The following is a 21,950-nucleotide window of genomic DNA, read 5'->3' on the forward strand; positions in this document are numbered from 1 at the left end:
ATAAGCCCATATTCTAACAATGAAATAAGCCAGCTTTGTTAAATAAATATTGTATCAATACTAAATGTTACATTATCAATGCACTTCACTTACTGTGTAACACATGTCCAGTAATTGACTGAACTTACAGCATTTGGCCATTAGGGGATCTGTGTGCACTGTATATACCGTACATTTTGTTTTGTGAGTGGGTTACACATAAGATTCCAGCTGAATTTGCTCAGCACTTGCACTTGCTGTTGCTGTTGGTGGACCAGTGATATGTATTTATGTTGTCTTTGGAGAGCTAACACTAAAGAACCCAGTGGAAATTGACGGTCCCCGCGCTCGATTTGCATGTCTCAGTCTCTTAGCAGAGTTCACATCTCAAGCTATTGGACAGGGCTGGGACTTTTTTACTCACTGCCGTACTTGCTCATGCAGATGCTTAGAACAGCAGCGCATTAGCATGATGATCCACCTTGAGAATTAGATATTCTTTAATGAATATTGGTGAGGGGTGAGCTAGGTTTTTTATTGTTATTATATTATTATTGCTTGTACAAATATTGGCCTGCTGTGAACCTACCCAAGTGAGAACCAGTTAATTGCTCTGTCCTTACCAGTGGTCCCAGCGTTAACCACGGAAGCTTGTGCAATGTAGTGTTGCAGACCTTGGCAGAATTACAATTTCTGTGCCCGGCCTTGAGCTGTTAACCCCCCATTTTCCTTTAAAGCTCTCATTCTAACTGTTTAACTAAGTTATTATTATTATTATTATTTATTTCTTAGCAGACGCCCTTATCCAGGGCGACTTACAGTCGTAAACAAATACATTTCAAATATCACAGTGCAAGTAATAAAACAATTAAGAGCAAGATAAATACAATGACTTTGGTTCAAGCAAGTACAAGTGTGACAAAATACAATTCAATAATACAGCAGATAACAGTGTCAGTGATAGTTAGTTACATCAGGATATAATTAAATACAAAATACTACAGATTAAACACTTGGCAGATTATAGTACTCTGAAGTACAGGATTAAATGCATTAAAATAGGGGTCAGATAAGAGCAAGTAAAGCGCATTTAAGGAAGGGTGATATGTGTCCTAGGGGAAAAACAGAGAAGTTCTACAGGTGCTTTCTGAAGAGGTGAGTCTTGAGGAGGCGCCGGAATGTGGTCAGGGACTGGGCAGTCCTGACATCTGTAGGAAGGTCGGAGCGGAGAGGTCGAGTGGGGGTGTAGGGAGAGATGAGGGTCTGGAGGTAGCTGGGTGCAGTCTGGTCAAGGCATCTGTAGGCTAGTACAAGAGTCTTGAACTGGATGCGAGCGGTGATCAGGAGCCAGTGGAGTGAGTGGAGTAGTGGAGTTGCATGGGAGAAGTGAGGCAGAGAGAACACCAGGTGAGCAGCGGAGTTCTGGATGAGCTGGAGCGGACGGGTGGCGGACGCAGGGAGGCCAGCCAGGAGGGAGTTGCAGTAGTCTAGGCGGGAGAGTACCAAGGCCTGGACCAGGAGCTGGGTGGCGTAGTTGGTGAGGAAGGGTCGGATTCTTTGGATATTGCTCAGGAAGAATCGGCAAGTGCGTGCCAGAGTGGAGATGTGCTGGGAATAAGAGAAGCAGGGGTCCAGGGTGACTCCGAAGTTCTTAGCGGAGGAAGAGGGAGAGGGACTTCTACAGAGAGTATAAAGAACCTCATTGAAGTCACTTTTATTTTATTTATTTTTATCTGGGATTTCTTTGTGGACTCTATCCCAATTGCTAGACTAAGGCAGTCCAAGGTTATTTAGGTTACAGTAGGTCTCTTTCTCTGAACAGGTAATCCACATTTCACACACATTACCGAATATAGAGCTGATAAGAGCTTCAGAACAAGACAACAAAGTATCAAGGCATTATTTTGGCATGGATGCACAAATTACTGGACAGATATGATGAAAAACAGTCATTCTCTGGAGGATACACTTCCCTATATTGATGTATAGTGTCGATTGCTCCATAGACATTTGAGGTGGACTCTGATAAATGAGTGCTGTGCCGGTCTGTCTCACTGTACATAAGTAAGATAGATATCATTCGATTTTGAGGTTTAATGTCTTCCACCACTGTTTATAAATTAGCATTTGTTTCTTTTCAGGCTTCTTTTGCAATTTATAAAATAAAGGTTAACGGCACTTAGGCTTTTTCTTAAAAATATACATGAGAGGAGCCCAGCTGTTTGATTTGTCAGATTCGAATAAAAGTACACTGCTATAAAAAAAAGATAAAGAAAAAGAAAAAAGAAAGCCTCAGATTGTATGTCAGGATAGAATACAGTGTTGTGCTAATGATTTGGTAAGGAAAGTCTTGAAGCGCAGTCATAAGAGGAACACAGGAAAACATCAAATTAATATAAACCATGGTAATATTGCGCTTGTTTACTCATTCAAATGCTGCTTATCTGGAAGAACCAGCTCTTTCCTAAGCTCATTATTATTTTGTAATGCAGCTGTAATCATCCATAATGTCCTACCTGTGTTGGTAGAGAAATGCTGGAGAATTAATCAAGTGCTTGGAATGTTTCCCCTTCCTCATATTTCAGGAATGAAGATAGCTGAGGTTGATCCTATCAGACACATCTCATTTTGCAGACCCGTACAACTCTGAAGCAGTGATTTATTCACTGTGCTTCATGCCCTTGATATACATTGCATATTGCACAGTTATGATAACACATAGCTGTGCATTAATTTGCATGTCATATATTTGCAGTTACTTTATGACATATTTCAGGACAGGGTTGGAGGGTAGACGATAATCTAGCTCTGGAGCAATTAAATCATCTTGTAATCCTTTTATCCAACACTTAAATTAGGTTATGTCTTAAAGCCATATTTAACTTAGATTATATTCCTTTTTCTACAAGTCTAGACGCATGAATAAAAGCTATTTTATATTAGCATTTTATTCTCCATTAAAATAAAGAGGCTTAGGAGTTACTGTCAAGATTTAGTACTTGTAGTGTAGAAGCTACTTTTTTTTCCCCACTGACATCAAAATAACCGTTCTGTAGTATTATCAGGAGATTCACTCGAGAAAGTGAGGGCCACATTGTTAGTTATAGCTGTCAATTATTTGACCTGTATCGTATATTTCTTATGAAGTGCCTTCTTCAGTTCAAAGATACTGCTTTTTCTGTTTGTCTCATGTGTAATATGCCAAGATGTGGCTTTTCTGTCTGCAGATATTGCTATCATTCTATTCCCCCACATCCTCAGCATTAATATATATATATTTAAATTCCCAAGTTTATTTTTGGCAGTAGGCCCCATATGTTTGATTTACTGCCAGGGCAAAAATGCAAACAAATCAGTTCTCTTGCTATTAGTCAATAAAGAACATGATACTTTTCAATAAGGTATGTCTATAGTATAATGCAGGAACACATTAGGTGGCTAAGGGCCGTATATATATGTTATGGTCTGAAATTAATCACAAAAATCTTTCATTCCGAGGTTGTTTGACCCGCCTACCTGAGTAGCGTTGCTCACTCACTCACTCACTCACTCATCTCATTCATAAAAACTACACAGGAAGTCCGGTTTCAAAAAATAGGCATATAGTAAAAAATGTATTTAAAATGTATTTTCATTGAAGTCATGACTATATAATATAATTTAATGAAACAAATCATTAAAATCTAGATATGCATTACGTACTTAACTTACACTGCTTGTCATAAACACTGTCAAAAGTGATATATATATATATATATATATATATGGACTGGACAGAAGGGCTATAGTGGAAAATTATTGACCGAGGGAAGACTATTGTTACTGTCAGGGGGCTATGATGCCTGGAGCCGGAGGTAACAATAGTTTTCCCGAGGGGCATTTAATTTTCCACTATGGCTGAGTCTGCAGTACCTATTTAATACATGAATCAGTCAAGAAAATAAGGTTGGATAGTAAATACGACTTTATATATTTTGTTTAAATATAGGTGATAAGTATACATAAATACATATTGACTTATATATTTTGTTTGCATATAGCTGATACAGCATAAGTAAATAAATAAATAACAAATACATAACAGAAAATGTTTTTGAAGTTCATACCGCATAGTTAGCAAAGTGTTTCTCTGTCTTTGTCTGGTTTGCCGACTGCTGCATAATCCAGTTTATATCCCGCCCGTCATATTTGTTTTCGTTGAGTTGAATTTGTTTGAATTTCAGAAAGTCAGAAAAAAAGTGACACTGAAGTTTTAATCATCATTTAAGTGTTTGGCGCATCTTTCTTTTGAAGTATGTTTTGTAATTAATTTTCTGTTAACTCACAGAATCAGTGTTCAGCCATTTTCACTTGTGAAGAGTTCAGGGGAGAAAGGTGTTCCTTTGAAAAGGAGCGGGTCTGACAGTGATGTGAACCAATCACATGACAGACGGAGACTATAGAGCAGTGGTGTAAGGATGTTAGGGCAATAGTGCAATCTAATTTTCCTCCTAGGATGAGGTTTTAACCAATCACAGGCCAGGATTTCCAATCACTGATGCATATATACCTCTGTGTGTGTGTGTGTGTGTGTGTGTGTGTGTGTGTAAAACAAGTACCATCTTGAACATATAATTCTAGCATTAATCAGTAATTGTAATAATGATTTGAAGATATGTGTTGGCAGCTCGCTTTCCAGTCAACATGAACTCAACTGTGTATTTAGAAATAGTTTGCTTACCATCAGATTATCTGAAATACCAATTAAGGCAGAATCTGGTGGTTTCCTGCTGTTCCTGCTGATAGTACTTTCTTAACAGCTTCACGCTGCCTGCCTTGTAATCCTTAGTGTATTCGCTTCCAGTCGCCATAGCAATCAAGAGTAATATACGGCAGCAAAGCTAGCATTGCAAGTTATAGGTATGGTGTATGAATAAATCAGAGATAACAAAAGGCTTTTTAATAGCCTGGCGAATTTAGATGAGACGACCGCATTAAAAAACAAAGAGGTCACATCACCTGCTGTAAACAGCTGAATTATTTCCCCCCTAGTGATTTGTAGCGATGACATTATCTTCCCATTAACGACCAAAGCGGTGCCCTCCTTTGAAAGCAATTGGCTTGTACATTCATGCAAAAGCGCTGCGGATGCCTGTGACCCCATCACTGGACAGGTATGCAGGGGATTTTCTTTCTGTCTTTTTGAAAGGTCAAGGGCTTCCTATTCAATGCTGTTAAATAATAAAGTCTGCTGTCCCTTTGACCCAGTAGCTGTCATTCCCACTTTAAAATCAGTGGAAGTTGTCAGTTTTTCAGTTATACAAAATAAAAGCATCAAATTCTTGCATTGTAAGTAGCACATGTAATGTACAGAGGTATTTAAACTATAGTACAAACCCTACTGCATTTTGGTGGAATAGGAACTGGAGGGCTGCTTGTTATTGTGAATGCACAGGGGAGAAGCAGTTCAGCTGCATGTATTTTGTATTCATTCAGTACCTGATATGCAATATAATAAGCAATCAGCATGCTGCTGTATGTCATTCTGTAAAATGTATACCGGTATCTACATTCATGGTAAGGAAAGCTGACATGATGTATCCCCTATCAACACAGTGTATTCTTGAAAATGTTCACATCAGGGGCATCAAACTGAACACTTGGTTGTAACAATCATCATTACATGCATTATATACATATTATTTATATATATATATATATATATATATATATATACAGGTAGTGGATATATACATACCATAAATACAGGAAGAAACAAATACAGGAGGAAAGATGTTGTGGGGAGTGCCCATTAAACCATTTATATAAAAAAGTAACCAGCTGAACCTTATTCTGACAGCCAGGTGAAGCTAAGATGAAGTAAATAGAGATCACAATTAAGTGTTAAGTAATCACACCGAAGCACAAATCTGCATAATCTGTTATACAACATGTCAAGCTTTATAGAAGTGGAGCTTCAGGAATACTAAACACGACTGCACTGCAAGTCATCCAAGTCAGCTTTATGAAGACAGTTGTGTTTACTTTTCTAGTGAATATTGTAGATTCGGCTGGAGCTTTAGAAAATACCAAATGAAGGTATGCATTTAATTCTCTAGATCATCATCATGAAATTCTCTCTCTCTTTTTTATCCTCCCAGTAAAAATAAGATGTTAAATCCTGGGCTCTGGTAACCAAGGGTGCACCACTGGGATTTAAACTAGGATGTAATGACACCACCAAGCACACCTCCATACAATACAATGGTGTTCATGTGTTATGTATGCATGTGCATAATTTCACATTAAACAATCAATCTTTCAAGCCAATTATCTCAAAATATTGAATCTTCATTTAAGATTGTACCCTTGTACAAGGAAGTGAATTTAAAATGAATTAAAGCAATATTTTGCCTTTGATTGAGGGTTGGCAGTTTGCACATGTTTGAGACATGCTTTATATCTAAAGTGGACTCTTCTTGTTGGGGTTTAATACTGTACATGTTTGCCAATGTATCTTTTGTGTGTATCATCAGACATCAGGCAGCCAGAGCTCAAGCTAAATTAGTGTGCTTTTTGAACTGGATATGAGCATCATTAATACTGTGGAAATGCATAGTCTCTGTTTACAGACGCTCCTCTGTGGGTGTTTGCATTACAAGGTGTCAGAATACAGAGACGTTATAACTAGTTGTCCCAGCTCATTTCTTGAATTTATTATTTATTATATTTTACTGTATGATAACTAAGGTACCATTCATTTGGGGAGGCAGGGAGTGAAGTGGGAGAGGAATGGGGAGGTGGGGAATGGTTAGGATGGTAATTAACTTGTTTAGCACTACATAAATTAACAAATCCAGGGATAACAAAGGAAATAGTTTCAGTTGTACAGGAAAATAAATAAATGCGGTCATAGGTGCACATATAGTGTAATAGATGAGTTAACTGGTCTGCTTTTTTCTATCACCAGCAACAATACCTACATCACTCGAATATATCACTGGTTGGAACGGTTCCATCAAATGAGCACCAAAAAGGCTACCTCATAATACACACTTGACTGGTTTAAAGTGCAAGGTCAAGTACAGAAGCAGGTGGAGTCAACAGTTATTTTATGGTGAAAGCCCCCAAAGCAGTGTTATATATATATATATATATATATATATATATATATATATATATATATATATATATATATTAATGAATGCATACTAAATACTGCACTGTGAGAAATACTCCCAAACAAGGGAAGTATTCTTTAATAAAATAGTAAATGCCCATCCACTTTTTCCAAACATGGCAGACCCAGAAAAACTGTCTGTACTCCTGGGGGAGGGACATACAGCCCCCCTGGCTGCCCAATACATAGCCGCCTGCCACAACCAAAGGGACATGCAGTGACACTGCATGAGGAGCACAACTTGGGAGGAGAGGAAATGCATTACTTGTAGCCACTATATTATTTATTTTAATTATTTTCTTTGATTATTATGTATTTATTTAATCATTAACAATACTATTTTCACTTTTTTTTACTGTACTTTATAAATCAGTTTGTTTATATATATGTGTGTGTATATATATATATATATATATATCTATATATATATATATATGTGTATATATATATATATATATATATATATATATATATATATATATATATGTGTGTGTATATATATATATATATATATATATATATATATATATATATATATATATATATATATATATATATATATATATATATATGTGTGTGTGTATTTATGAAGCATTGTATATATATACATGTATGTATTGTATAATTGCTTTGGCAACACCTGCTATTGTAAGTCATGCCAATAAAACACCATTGAATTGAATTGAATTGAGTGCAGCCATTTCTGTTCACATGTCAATCTCCCTACAGTATTCTCTCCCTCAATGGCATGTTAATCTCATTACTGTATTCTGGCTCGGAAAATATCTTTTGCAATGGCTGTGCTCTACCCATCTCATTAGACTATTCCTGCATTGAAAATACCTTTGTTCCCTCTGTATTTCTTAAATAGAAGCCTTGCGTTTTGCAAAAAGTCCATCTTATTTCTGTGTTCCTGTTTTGAATATGTAAATTGTATCGACAATGTCAACTCTACTTACAGTCTTAACATGAAGTCTTATTTCAGCAACATTTGATATTAAAGTCCCATGTGAAATCATGGTTAGCATAAGAAAATGTGTTCCATCCATGCACGTTTTTAATCACCCAAATTTGAAACTGCTTATTTAATTGAATGCAGTTTATTTTTTATAATAATAATAATAATAATAATAATAATAATAATAATAATAATAATAATAATAATAACATCTTTATTTTTATATATAGCACCTTTCATAGTGGACCTCCATCACAAAGTGCTTTACAGACGTAGGCTGTGAACTGTGCATTATATGCAGAGTCACTTACAATAGGACATTGATTTAACATCTCATCCACAGGATGGAGCACAAGGAGGTTAAGTGACTTGCTCAGGGTCACACAGTGAGTCAGTCAGTGGCAGAGGAGGTTTTTAGTCTACCTGTGCCTGTGCAGTATACCATGCTACATGGTTGCTGTGTTTACAGTAAATACTGTATGTCAAATGGCCTAATAGAGAAACTTCTGGTACACAGTGGTTTACTTAATATGTGTAGCACTAAAACTCTCTGTGAGCATCATATATGTACTTTGAAGCAATGTCAGGGCAGTCATTTTACTGTAGATTACATTCACCTAAACAGTACATGTATCAAAGCCCAGCTAACTGCAGAATACCATCTCCAGTGCTTGATACTGAGGCTGGCAGGGATTATTTTAATGATGGTGATTTAGGAAGTTACAGATTGAACAGCAGGTTACAAGTGGGTCTTTCAGCTCTGGATTCTTGATTCAGATGTGACCCTGACCATAGACCTTTTGTTATGCTATGTCATATGAGTTTGCATTCATCTCTTGTACAGTCATTGGTTATTCATTTAGAGAACACGTTTATAGACTAGAGAAGGTTTTTTTTATTATTATTATTATTTTTTTATATAGAGCACCTCTGATACACCAGAAAAAATAATTCAGGTGCATTGGAATTACTCTGTGAGTGAAAGTTTGCTCCTTGAAGTTTTTTTTGTTTGTTTGTTTGTTTATTTGTTTGTTTGTTTTTCGTGAATCTCATGTATCACAATCCCAAAAAACACTTAAATATACAGGCAGGTCAAATTTCAATTCCTATAAAAAAAATAAAGTATTTATTTTAGTAAACTGTTTTATAGTAACATGCCCCAGGGAGGCTACATAGTGATTACAATCTGATAGGGTTGTTAAATAAGATTCCATTTGTTTTCTCAGCCAGCGTACATTTCATGACATGGGCTCCTGTCCACCAAAAAACATCAGAACCTTTTGATTTAGAACCAGCCCAACCAGCTGGTGGAAAAAGAAAGCCATCTCATGATATCTGGCTCTGGGCCAGCTCAGAACCGTTACTGTCAGTAGTCTTTGAAACACCCCTAAAGAAACAAGAGCGGCTAAGATGGTAATAACTGAGAAAAGGTCCTGTATCTCTCCACAACAATTTAAACACCATGAAGACATGTCATGTCAAATCATAGCCTTCCTGCATGATGACAATGGCTCTACACCCCTGTTGGCAGTGTTTTAGCAGGTTCTATATTTTGTCTAACCTTCTGTATTATTCTCAGTTGGACATCCTTGGGACCAGTATTAAGAAAATGTTATCATATGTTCTCAGAAGGGTATATATCTGTTCTTCCCAGTCTGCTTATTTTGTTCTGTACAGATCTGAGGGGCTGATAGTTTGTAGAGTAGCTCACCTGGTTTGTAGTTGTGTAACCTTTAAATGGGAAAACGCAAGAAAATGGAATGGTGCCAGTGGTGTGTTTTTGACATGGGTTGGTTTCCAGTAGATGGATATTTTGGGTTCAGGAAGAGTACAGATAGCACTCTTGTGGGTTTCACACAGCATGCATGGCTGTACTCATGAGACATTAGCACACCAGTGAATCTATTGGATTGCAATGAATTTACCAATGCTTGTGTGCTAGATTTTATTTTCTAATAAATATATCTAGCATTCTTTTGAAACTTTTTTTTATATATATATTTGCTGAAGTTTTAGCTACTGCAGTAAAATAGTTTTACCTCGTTTCAACATTAACCCTAACAAAAATGTATATTTTAGTGTAATTTATTATTATTATTATTATTATTATTATTATTATTATTATTATTATTATTATTGTTATTATTATTATTATTAGTAGTAGTAGTCGTAGTCGTAGTAGTAATTGTAGTCGTAGTACTGTTTTTAAGATGTATTTAGTCTGTTTCTATCTGGAGTGTATTTCATCTACATTTACTGTAACCTGTTATATCCTTTATGTGTGTTCTCAGTCATTCTCTTTTAATGTCTTTGCTTGACTCCGTGTTTACAAGGCTTACTCACTCTAGTCCTTTTCAACCACTGAAACACCTGAATTTTCAAAAATAACTGCTTGTGATGTAAAACTGTAATGTGTGCCCCCCTCTGCAACTTTGGCAGCTGCAGTAAATGAAATAATCACTATACAAAACCACAGTTGTACAAGAGACATACATTAAAGTTGCATTCCCTTGGTGGTCATTTTTCAATGTCTTTCAGTGGTTTAAAAAGAACATTGGTTAGTAAAACAATGAGTAGAAACAAAAGAGAATGACAGACCACTTGTAATAGGATATTAAACAGATGTAATATTAAGAACATCTAGATTCCTTTAAATCATATTCAAACATAATTAAAACTGTTTTTAGACATTGTACTGCTTTGAAGTATTGCATGGTAATATCTGGAGGTCTTTTTTATTTTTTTACAGTGAGTTCCCTCAAAAATGGGTATCCAGGGTAGTACATTTGAAAATTATTCCTTAATTTCCTTTTCCAGGTTCCCTAAGATGTGAGTAATTGCCCCAGTGTATAATTTAAAAGCGTAAGCATATTTGTTCATATGCAGCTTAATCTGATTTCATACTCTATATGTGTACGGTTTATGCAAATAATATGCAGGAAAATTATATTTTTGCACAGTGAGTCTGTCAATCTTTCATGTACATGATGATCTCAGCACTGCAGCTTTTAGGTTGATTTGCATGTAACCATACAGAAGAATCTTGAAAAAAGTGTCTGTATGCATTGGAATTCAGAAACGTCCCCGATAAATATCCCTCCTACTGTACATACAAGAAACGTGTGAACCTGTGTAGTGTTATTAGACCTTGCAATAATGCACCCATCACCAAATGTTTGCACAAATTCAATATGGAGAGCCTATTGTACTGTATTGAGCTTTCTTAATTGATGGAAACACAATAAGATCCATTATCTGTCTTGAGTAAAATTTTAGCACCAATGTAGAGATGAGAGTGAAATCATCCTTGCTTTCTGGATACCCCAGTCTGACCTTGTACGACTATATGGATTTGACAAGTTTGTCTTGACAACAGTGACAAGACTAAATCATATTAAGTGTCTTATACCTTATCTTGATGGATCAATGACAGTTCCTAAAATAGCTCATTTATGAGTCTGAAATCTTATTAGGTACACCGAGACTGCTGGGCTGTACTGGAAAAATGTTATTAAAGCGATGGGAGTTATGAAGTCTGATTTCTGTAATTATGTGAGGCTTGCTTCATTTGTTCAAACTGAGGAAATGCTGAAATATTAAAGGGCGTTTGGATAATATTGCTTTCCTGGGAACTGCTTTTACCATTTTAAATATATTTTTATTTTACACACAATTTGTGTTCGATCTAAATGTATGCAAGCAAGATTTATTAAAGGATATGATTTTGTTTGTTAGCTATGAATTGCACAGCACATTTTGTGTATTTATCCTCTCATATATATATATATATATATATATATATATATGGATAACGGCGTCTGCTAAGAAATAAATAATAATATATATATACCTGCAGGACCAACACAGATCAACTGTAAGGGATTGTTTAATGATACATTTAAAAATACAAAACAACAGTGAAAGTGACGATTCTATTTCAAAATATTAACATTGTGAAATACAGATAAATAAATCAGTGTCAACATTCAAGATTTCCCTTTGATTTAGCAGTGTATGTATTGTACCATGGACAAACCGAATTTACCCAGTGCTTATCGTAAAACGTGCAGAACCGCAGTCTGCTAACGTTGTAATGTATTTGCCACCTACTACCATATCGCTACAACTGCTTTTTTCCCCACTATATAACAAAAAAGTAAATATTTGTGCAGCCAACAATTCGTATGCATTTTCCAAACCTACGGGGTAGCTTTTTTAAACACTAAATATCATAAACAGCGAGAGGAATCATTTGACTGTTGGTCAAGTGGCATTAGTTGCAAGGATACTTGACTTAATTAACAAACTGAAATAATACTTTCATGCATTGATCTGGAATCGAGACATGCACTGTGATGCAGAGCTCACTGCAAAACAGGTAGCCTTGCAACTGAAAATTAAATGTATTTTATTTTTCTATTTCAATGTGTTATTAGAATTTCATGAAATGAAAAACTGTTGAAAGTCAATTTATATCACTGTAATTGGTAGAATTTTCATTGTGAATAGTTGTTGGGTTTTAGATAAAATGTATAATCTTTCAAAAATGCCTTTTATTCATTACACGTAGCTGTCCCCAGGAGAAGAGCATATGCATAACTGAATGAAAAGATGATTTGGAAATGAAAGCTGTGTTGAAGTTAATAATTAATGTTCATTTTTCAACTGTTTTTTTTTTTTGTAATTATAGCCCACTCACTAGCTGCACTATAATATAAAATAGTTGATGCCAATTTATTGTTAAAGCTTTTACAATCCATTTTTAAACAACTGTTATTATAACATACAGAAGTCCTTTCTGACAATCCTTGATACTTCACTAACTGTACTCTTAACAAACACTTAACCCCCTTTTTTCAGGTTGCAGTACATTTCCTGTGTTTGAATGGTTGTTTTTCATACCTTTGGGCCATTTGTTAAGTATTTAAACAGTGTTATGATCAATTAAACATACACTATTGTATTATATACTGTACAGCTATGGCCAAATGTTTTGCATCACCCAATAGAATTAACTAAATTGAACTACTGAATAATGTTACATTAACATATTGAATTACGTCTCATTCCTAAAATTGTAGGAGATGCAAAACTTTTGGCCGTAGCTGTAGATGGTTATAAAGGAAGTTTAAATAGTGCTGAGTCTGTATACAACCTACATGCTAGTTTATGGATAATAAAACTACGTCCTCAGGCGGTCATTGAAAATGTATACTGAGACCTACAAGTCCTTATTATTTGCATTGTTAATGAACACAGATATTCTCTCCAGTTTTTCCATGGAAAGTAGGTCAGGGAAAGGATTGTTTATTGGTCTAGTTCTTTCTAAAATTGCTGTTTTTGTTCTTCGGTGTAATGCTAATGTTGGCAGGTGAATGCAAGAAAAGGTTGCTTGTTGGAATACTTTTTAGAAAGATTTTTTTTTTTAAGTGTATGCTTGCAGTTTTGCGTCTCTAGTTTCTAGGCATGCATTGCCCAAAGATCATACAGATGGTTTGTGTTAGAGCAAAGAGGTACAGTAGAGGCCACTGTATTTGCAGGCAACTCAGATGCTTGTTCTTGCGGTGGCAGCACTACATACTGTATGTCTATATATATATATATGAAGACATGTTAGATGATCTAGCCTGGGTTACATATGTGTATGTAATGCAACTAGAACAGAAGAGCAACCCCTGAACTCATGCCTACCCTTAACACAGAACATATCAAAATAATGGCAAAAATAACCGATTTTCAAATGATTTCAAACATCATAAACAAAGGCAGTGGGACAGAAAAAAAAAGAAAATGTACTGTTTAGCTACACCCCCTTGACATCGAGATAATATACAGTAGGAATGAAGCTTTTGAAACATTACAATTACAGGGCCTCTTTGTTTTTCACATGCTGAGGTCGTCATCTTCTCGAAGAAGAAAATCCCATACAGTATTCATTCCTCGGCGGACAATTGTGAAGCTTTCTTTTTTCTCTCTCTTGTTTTTGCCATATTGATTGTACTAGATTAGATGAATAAATAAGACAGGAAGATAGAAAGGTGCATGCTTCTGTGAGGCAGGTGGGTGAACTGGATGAGTGCATTGTCGAAATCACTCAGTGGACTGCCAGGAAAGTGAAATGGGCTGTTTTACTATATTTGTTTGAAACCAGTGATTCACAATCTCATAGTGTCCCAGAAAGCGAAAAAGCACCATTACCCCTTGTCATGATGTCTTATATATGGCTTTGATCTAGACTGCCTTCTCATTGTGCTAGTGATTTGTAGATATCTGAAATGATAAAATCCTTTTTTATATTTTATACACCAAATACATTAAAAGTCAGAGCATATTTCAGAAATAAATAAATAAATAAATAAATAAATAAATAAATAAAATAAGGGCCAGTATTTAACCTTATGATTCATTTAGGCTGTCTAGTCCAGGCTCTGTGTTTTGTTTGTAGGACAAACTTCATTCCCAGTATTATAAATAGCGCTCTGTTTGTCAGACATTAATCTTTTTTACACACACACACACAATAGTTGAAAAGAAATAGCTTTGCACACTTTATTTAAGTGGAAAACTAGAAAGAAAGTGATGTACAAACGTTGTGGTTGTATTATTCCTCCTAGGAGTTAAAATAAAATAAAAAATGTAAAAAAAAAAACACAGACTGAAAATTTGACCTGCTTTCGGTTATTTTAAGTCTTCCCGGTAAACTTGACTCTGTTTCTCAGAAATGATAGGGAAGCTTGATTTCTCTGGTGTGCAACAGTATGACTGGGTAATTGATCTGTGGTGTGGCTGAAACCAAATACCATTAAATGCCTTTCAGCATGAGCTTATACAGAGGCAAACATGGTACTTCATCAGTGGAATATAGGCAGACACTGGTGTTTCTTTAACGCTTTTTAAGTGGTGCACTTGTGTGGAGATCGTTATTGTAGGGATGTTTGTTGTTAATGACTGATCATTTCTGTTGTGCCCAGAGTCAGACTTTATTACAGACACCTCAGAGAATGGGAACAGATGCAAAAACCAAAACTACAATGCGTATTCCAAAGCAACATCGATTACTGAAGGTGTTAGGTGGAGAATATGAACGGGGAGATTATCTGCAGTCATCTTATAGATAGGACATCTGATGGGACACGTATTAAACTGATGTTTGTCAGTCACAATGATAGAGATCTGATCATTCAAATGACAACAGAAGCTGCTGTTTCCAATATAGAGTGCCCAGGTTTGCTGATTTGGCCTTTCTGTTTTGTTTTGTTTCTCAAGGAAAATGTGATTAGTAAAGGATTTAGTCTTGCATCCTAAAGAAGGGCAATATAACGTAGACCAAAAACCACTTCAAACCATCTTTTGAGTTCTGGAAAAGCTCAAATCAATTAGACAGCTTCCTTTTGAATGAGATTTAAATACATATACTGTTGTTTACTGAAAAGGGTTTACAGCTGGAACTTATGGAAACAAATAGCAATGCTCTGATTGCAAAAACCTGTAAAGCACATTCCAGCAAAGTAAATATTTGCTAACTGTGGTCTATTTAAAAAATAAAGCTGACGACCTTGCTTATACATGGTCATGAACAGTGGACTATAAGCGCAGAATACAAAAAATGTACCAAGCAAGTACACCACAGTAAACTGTACGAACGGAAGCTGCAATCGTATGTGCCTGCACCATTCTACTGTTCATATTACCTTCATATTAGGGATGTGTATTAGACAATTCAGTTAGAATTGTAAGCATGTAAATAGTTGAACTGTAATTTTGGATTCCGGACATCCATTCAGAGGAAAGACTAGCTTCTCTCTTGTGTATGCAGTGTTGCATTTAATTTGCACCTACTGTACAATAAAGCTGTGGTCACAATCACATTGCCTGTAAAGAGCCCAGCAGAGCCACAGAGCATGGTAAATACACACAATCTAGTGGTGTCTGTGGCTGATGAGTTCATAATTAAGGGGTAAGATAAAAGCATGGTTTATTAACAGTCATCATTACAGAGGACCTTGAAACAGGCCTCCTTGTAATTATGCTTATGCAGCCCTCAAGGACACAATTTGTTCGATTATTTGCAGTCTGTCTACTGAAGCTAAAAGCATTGCACAGATCCATTCTTAATGCAGAGTGTGTGGCACCTCAATGAGCTCACTGTTATTTCTCAATGGTCTCATTGTATCAGACTGTCAAGCACTTCTTGGGACCCACTTGTATGCAGTTGATTTCATATTCCTTCTCTGTATTTAAAAGCATTTCTCAAAACGAGCACAATCATTTGCATTTGTGACATTATTATAGATTTCAGTTACAGGGAATTTCCTGCCTTAACAAAAGCCTTTCCCACTTGCAATCGCTGTGTCTCCTTTTAAGGGAAGCAGAGCAAATAGCCATGTTTTTACATCTCATTTCCTTTACATACCCTTTCCTTTCTCCCAGGAACAGGCCTAGTGTTAGATGTTTTGCAAGCCTAGCAGTAAAATGTTTGTCCTTGTTATTCTCTTCTATAACACTCAATCATAAATAAATAAAGTATATGTATTCTGCTTTATCTTATCTTCTGCCAAACAGATGATCCTCATTAGATCAGCAGAATTCATGTCCCTTTAACATATTCTTAATATCAAATTCACAGCATGTTAGAACTAATAGTAAATGTATATATTATTATGTATTTATTTTCCCAGGAACACTGCAAGGTAATCCACACACAGTACTGAAGTCGTTACTTAACGTCATTTCTTTTTTTTTCTGTTTATTCTCCTGCAGCAAAAGAGGAATACGTCGCAACCTTCAAAGGGTCTGAATACTTCTGCTACGACTTATCCCAGAACCCAATTCAGAGCAGCAGTGATGAAATCACGCTGTCGTTCAAAACTCTTCAGAGGAATGGACTGATGCTCCACACAGGCAAATCAGCCGACTACGTCAACCTTGCTCTGAAGAACGGAGCCGTCTCTCTCGTCATTAATCTGGGGTCTGGGGCCTTCGAGGCGCTGGTGGAACCTGTGAATGGGAAGTTTAATGACAATGCGTGGCATGATGTCAAAGTAACAAGGAATCTTCGTCAGGTAACAGTACAGTGGATGATAGCACAGGCAAAATAGTATATCTATTACAAATATATTGAAATAAATTCTGATCAGCTTGTATAATCACAGTTTTACAGATAATCAAGATATATACATAAATGATTTAATAATTTATTAGACTGCTTTTAAAGCCAACCTTGACAAATGGCACATTTGAGCAGGGGCAAATCTAGACCTTGAGTGGGGGGGTCTTATTGTTGCATATTGCTTCAAATATCAATACATTTACTTATCTAGCCCCATGCATGGTCATTGTCTTCAAATTAGTTGCACTGGTTTGAACTATCTAAAGTCCTACAGTATATTGAGGTAAAACAAGAGTATCAGCTATATTACTACAGAATGATGTCACTCTGATGAGCAAATAATGAGACATTTTGAGCTGGCAGCACTTAAAAACTAATTGAATTTTCAGACTCATGAGAAGTCACAGCTGTCAAGTAGTTTCCTGTTTTAAATGAAGCAAACTAACATAACAGCACTTGGGTACTATACTATAACTAAGGTTCTGTCACCATATAGCATATTTTAAAGTAATTGTGTTATTTATACATTTAACTTTCATGCCTGCATTGTAATAATGACTAACAGTGTACTTAATTTTGCCTTTGCGTCAATTAATGAAAGCCTTTGCCTAACCTTTCTGTCTCAAGCTCCAATAAGACTTTCTTGATCTTACCAACAGCACAGACAGACGCTAACCTTTAATTGCATAACAAAAACCATAAGGGTTGTTCCACTGTGAGTGTTGAGCTAGCTTCAAGAAGTGAGCTGACCTTCAAAACACAACGTCGAGGCAGAAATCACTGGAAGAATAAGCGTTACTGTAAAACTCCTTACAGTTAACAATATCATGGTGATTAGAGAGAATGTAAAATACATTATGTGCACTTTCTGTAGTATGCAAATGCAGCAGCCATAATGTGCCCAACAGCATAGTGTTTTAGTTATTGACAGCGGCAACTTTCTTGCAATTCTATTAATTTTTTTTTATTTCATTGATGTGGAGTAATGCGTTTAGGGTCAGGCAAAGATAACCATCATCTAAAGCCAATCAAGCAGTGTTCAAACAGTCATTTAAGTATTACAATTTAAGTTTCAAACCATATGCTATCCCTCCACATGGGGAATCCTCACTCGCCCAGTAGGGTCACCAGGTGGAGGCTGTATCAGGGCTTGTGTTGTGTCTCTGACAAACCACACATACACCTAGGATATGGAAAACACTGTAGGTACAGTACGTGTTGTAATTCATGTGTTATCCGAACAAGACAGGGAAGAGTCTCAGAGCCTCAAAGGTTTAATTCTGCAAGACCCAGAAGAATGATGCCAAAAACACAGACTTGAGACAGCAGCAGAACCACTGCAAAATTTTACATGTGTCTTTTGTTATGAATCATGTATTGCAAATGGAAACGTTAGCTAATATTTGTTTTTTGTTTCAATGTATGTTATAAACAGCTATGGCCAAAGGTTTTGCATCACCCTATAGAATTAACACATTTTGCATAAAGTCGAATGAAACTTGCTGAATAATGTTACGTTAACATATTGAATTACATACTGCTTTGTAGTTTTCCATATACTTAACGAAAAACTGACAACCATTGAAAAATGTGACATTTTGAAATCTAACATGAAATACTGTACTACTATTATGGCTTCAGTTCCGATAGACTTTTGCGATGTCATTTTGTAGTTTCTGTGATTACATGATGTTAAATAAAATATAAAAATTATGTTCATATAGGTTTTTTTTATTATGGTTATGTCTCAGTCCCAAAATTCTCCGTGATGCAAAACCTTTGGCCATAGCTGTGGGTTGAATGGCAATGTCCTACAGATTACAAAGTATAAGTACATGCTAACTGATTATTATAGGTTGTACCAGAGAACCAGGTCAGGAAACCCACTTCTAGATTTGCTTCTGCTCAGGTTGTGTGAACCCCCCCCCCCCCCCCCACTCCCCCCACCCCCCCAAAAAAAAATATGGCAGAAAATATTAATGTTGAAAACCAGGCTAAGAATGTAGAAATGTATGCTTAGGTAAGGCAGTTGCAGAAATCCATTCTACTCATTGTCTGTGTCAGGATCTTCTTTGCTTTGTTTCATTGCAGTAATCTGATCCTAAACTCCATCAATATGACTGCAGGAGGTGTGGGAGTTGGGAAGGATCCCAGTGTGTGCTGTAAATTACAGTCGTAGGGATTTGGTACAAACAAAACGTGTTTTAAAAGATGAAGGACTTTTGATAAAGAGGGTCAGATGATGAGCTTTAGGCATTCTATTTTATGAGCCATTTGATGTCTGTGGAAACCATACACTGTGTTAGAAGAGACGTGTTAAGATTTGGGGGCTTTTAGTATAGCTATGACGTTTGGTAACATTGTGTATTTAGGGATTATTGTGATGTGCTATCAGTGCTGGTAACACTGTGGAGGCGTATCCGTTAGTCTGCTTTTTTCTTGTGAACTTATTTTGCCTTTTTCTATGTTACTAACATGCTTAAAAACTAACATGTCATTCATGGAATGTGTCATTCTACTAACCGTTACCTTTAACTTTCCTAATAATGTACTAACATGGTAGTAACCATCATATCTTTTGAGTAACAATCGTTATTCTGTTCACAGTTTTTAATTTCCTTTCTCCCCCCTTCTCCACAAAGCACTCAGGCATTGGACACGCTATGGTAAACAAACTACATTGTTCGGTAGATATCATTCTAATTGTTTCTTAGTTTGGGTTTGCCGTGTGTTTTCTTTCTTTCTTTCACTGTAGACATCATTAACAAAAAGGGAACTGCGGTTGGTACTCTTCTGCTTACTTTGAACTCCTTCTTTTCATCTGTTGGTTACCTTCCTTTTTTTACCTGCCCCTGTCCAATTCTGTTTAATTCACCTTCAGGAGCATCGTTGCGAGCCTTTGCATCAAGCTGTGATTAACAAGGATAAGGCTACTTGCTGGCTGGCCTGGTGTTCATTGGCTCAGCCAGTTTCTTACCATTCACAATGCATGGCATGGACACTGGATCTGAGGAATGACAGCAACGCTAAAATCATTCATTTTTTAATAATACACTGCAAGCTATTGAGTGTATTTATTATTATTTTATTATATATATTTGAAAAGTGCTCCTGCATGCGCACATCAAAGTGTGTGTTTTTTAATTTTGTTCTTATTTTTGTTCTTATTTTTGTTTTGTGTGCACACATACAAAAAGATAAGCGAAGGCATGCTTTTAGCAATGCAGCTAATTCTGTTGATTTATGCAAACTGTGGTGGTGCTTCACATTGCTTGTGCTTTCAGTCTAACCCAAATGCTTGTATATATATATATATATATATATATATATATATATATATATATATATATATATATATATATTTTTTTTTTTTTTTTTTTTAAGTGGACAAAAACTGCTAAACTTACTAATATGTACCCTAGCTAAACTAACCTAGAATACATTCTACTAACACCATTTTTGTGTCTGCTAAATTACTTTTGAGTTGCAGTAGGGACAATACTAACATTACTTCAATAATCCGTAAAATGCTGAACTAGTTTAGATTTCCCTAGGGGTCTGCAGACTAGCATCTAATACCAAACAAAAAAATAATAACACAAAAACAGACATGAAAATGGGTTTCAGACAAATAGGCCTCACACAGGAACAGATCTAACAATGCAGCATATAGGTGTGTGAGTATAGCGTGTCCTTTCCCTGTGCTTTGTTATCTAGGTAACAATATCAGTGGATGGAATTCTGACCACCACAGGATACACACAGGAGGACTACACCATGCTGGGCTCTGATGACTTTTTCTATGTTGGGGGCAGTCCTAGCACAGCTGACCTTCCAGGTTCACCTGTCAGCAACAACTTTATGGGTTGCCTGAAGGAGGTAAACTTTGCTGTTTCATGTGCTATGTAGAGATAGATTGGTCCCTCCCCTAATACAGCTGTCCATTTTTGTACAGGATCCTGTTTGCAGAGCAACGCGGCCGTAATGTATTATGAACAGCCTTGTGAAACATGGGTTTCAGTTTCGGTCATGCTCATTAGAACCTCTTTTACTAAAAAAGTTTTATAACGGGTCTAATCTATCCAATCTGTGTGAGTTTTGTATTATTATTATTTGCTTCCGAGAGTGACTGCCTGATTCATAAACACCTTGAAAACCAAAAGTTTTACAGTTGTTTTGAAATGCTTATCTCAATAAAATCCATGTGATATGATAATCACATTGTCATTCATCTGCTTAAAGTGATTTGGGTAAAATGACTGGTAAGAAAACTAACGATACAAATTGAAAATCTGCAAGCTACACTTGCATGTGGCAGGGTCAAGCTTTCGCTTAACGGATAACCCACTAAAACTAGCAAGATCATCTGCCATTTTCCCTCCAACTTAACTACAACCTTGAAAATATTTAATTAGGTTGGTGTTAAATTGCCTGTAACATCACCTTTAAACTTTATGAATCAGGGCTTCAGCACTTGTCTTGAAAACACAACCAGTATTATGAAGGTGGTAAATGTTTATCCCTCGATGTTAAAAACTTGTATGAATCTGACAGTGCAGGTGCAATCAATACAGCCACTTTTATAATCAGTCCTGCTGAAAAATAATGTACTGTTACATTGTTTGAATGGAGACCCATGTGGTTAAATCATGGGTATTGTGATGCTTAAAACCTTTCCCTTTTATTGACTTCTGGGTATTGTCAGGTAGAAATTAAAAGGACAGGTGACAACCTGCAGTTATGGT

The 21,950-nt window shown here is 36.1% G+C and overlaps 1 protein-coding gene across 16 annotated transcripts in view; it reads left to right on the top strand.

The window, feature by feature from the left end:
• LOC117402468 (neurexin-1) overlaps positions 1-21,950 on the top strand; it is a 389,183-nt gene that overhangs the window by 111,369 nt on the left and 255,864 nt on the right. For 11 of the 16 annotated variants that reach the window (XM_059024684.1, XM_059024689.1, XM_059024690.1 and 8 more), the window contains 3 exons: positions 16,857-17,158; positions 19,848-19,871; positions 20,923-21,084. In XM_059024684.1, coding sequence (XP_058880667.1) covers positions 16,857-17,158; positions 19,848-19,871; positions 20,923-21,084 — 488 coding nt within the window. The remainder of the gene's footprint in view (positions 1-16,856; positions 17,159-19,847; positions 19,872-20,922; positions 21,085-21,950) is intronic. The other 5 variants (XM_034003638.3, XM_034003640.3, XM_034003635.3 and 2 more) reach the window with 1 other exon arrangement.

Source organism: Acipenser ruthenus, chromosome 5 (assembly GCF_902713425.1).
Source record: "Acipenser ruthenus chromosome 5, fAciRut3.2 maternal haplotype, whole genome shotgun sequence".
Classification (NCBI taxonomy): Eukaryota; Metazoa; Chordata; class Actinopteri; order Acipenseriformes; family Acipenseridae; genus Acipenser; species Acipenser ruthenus.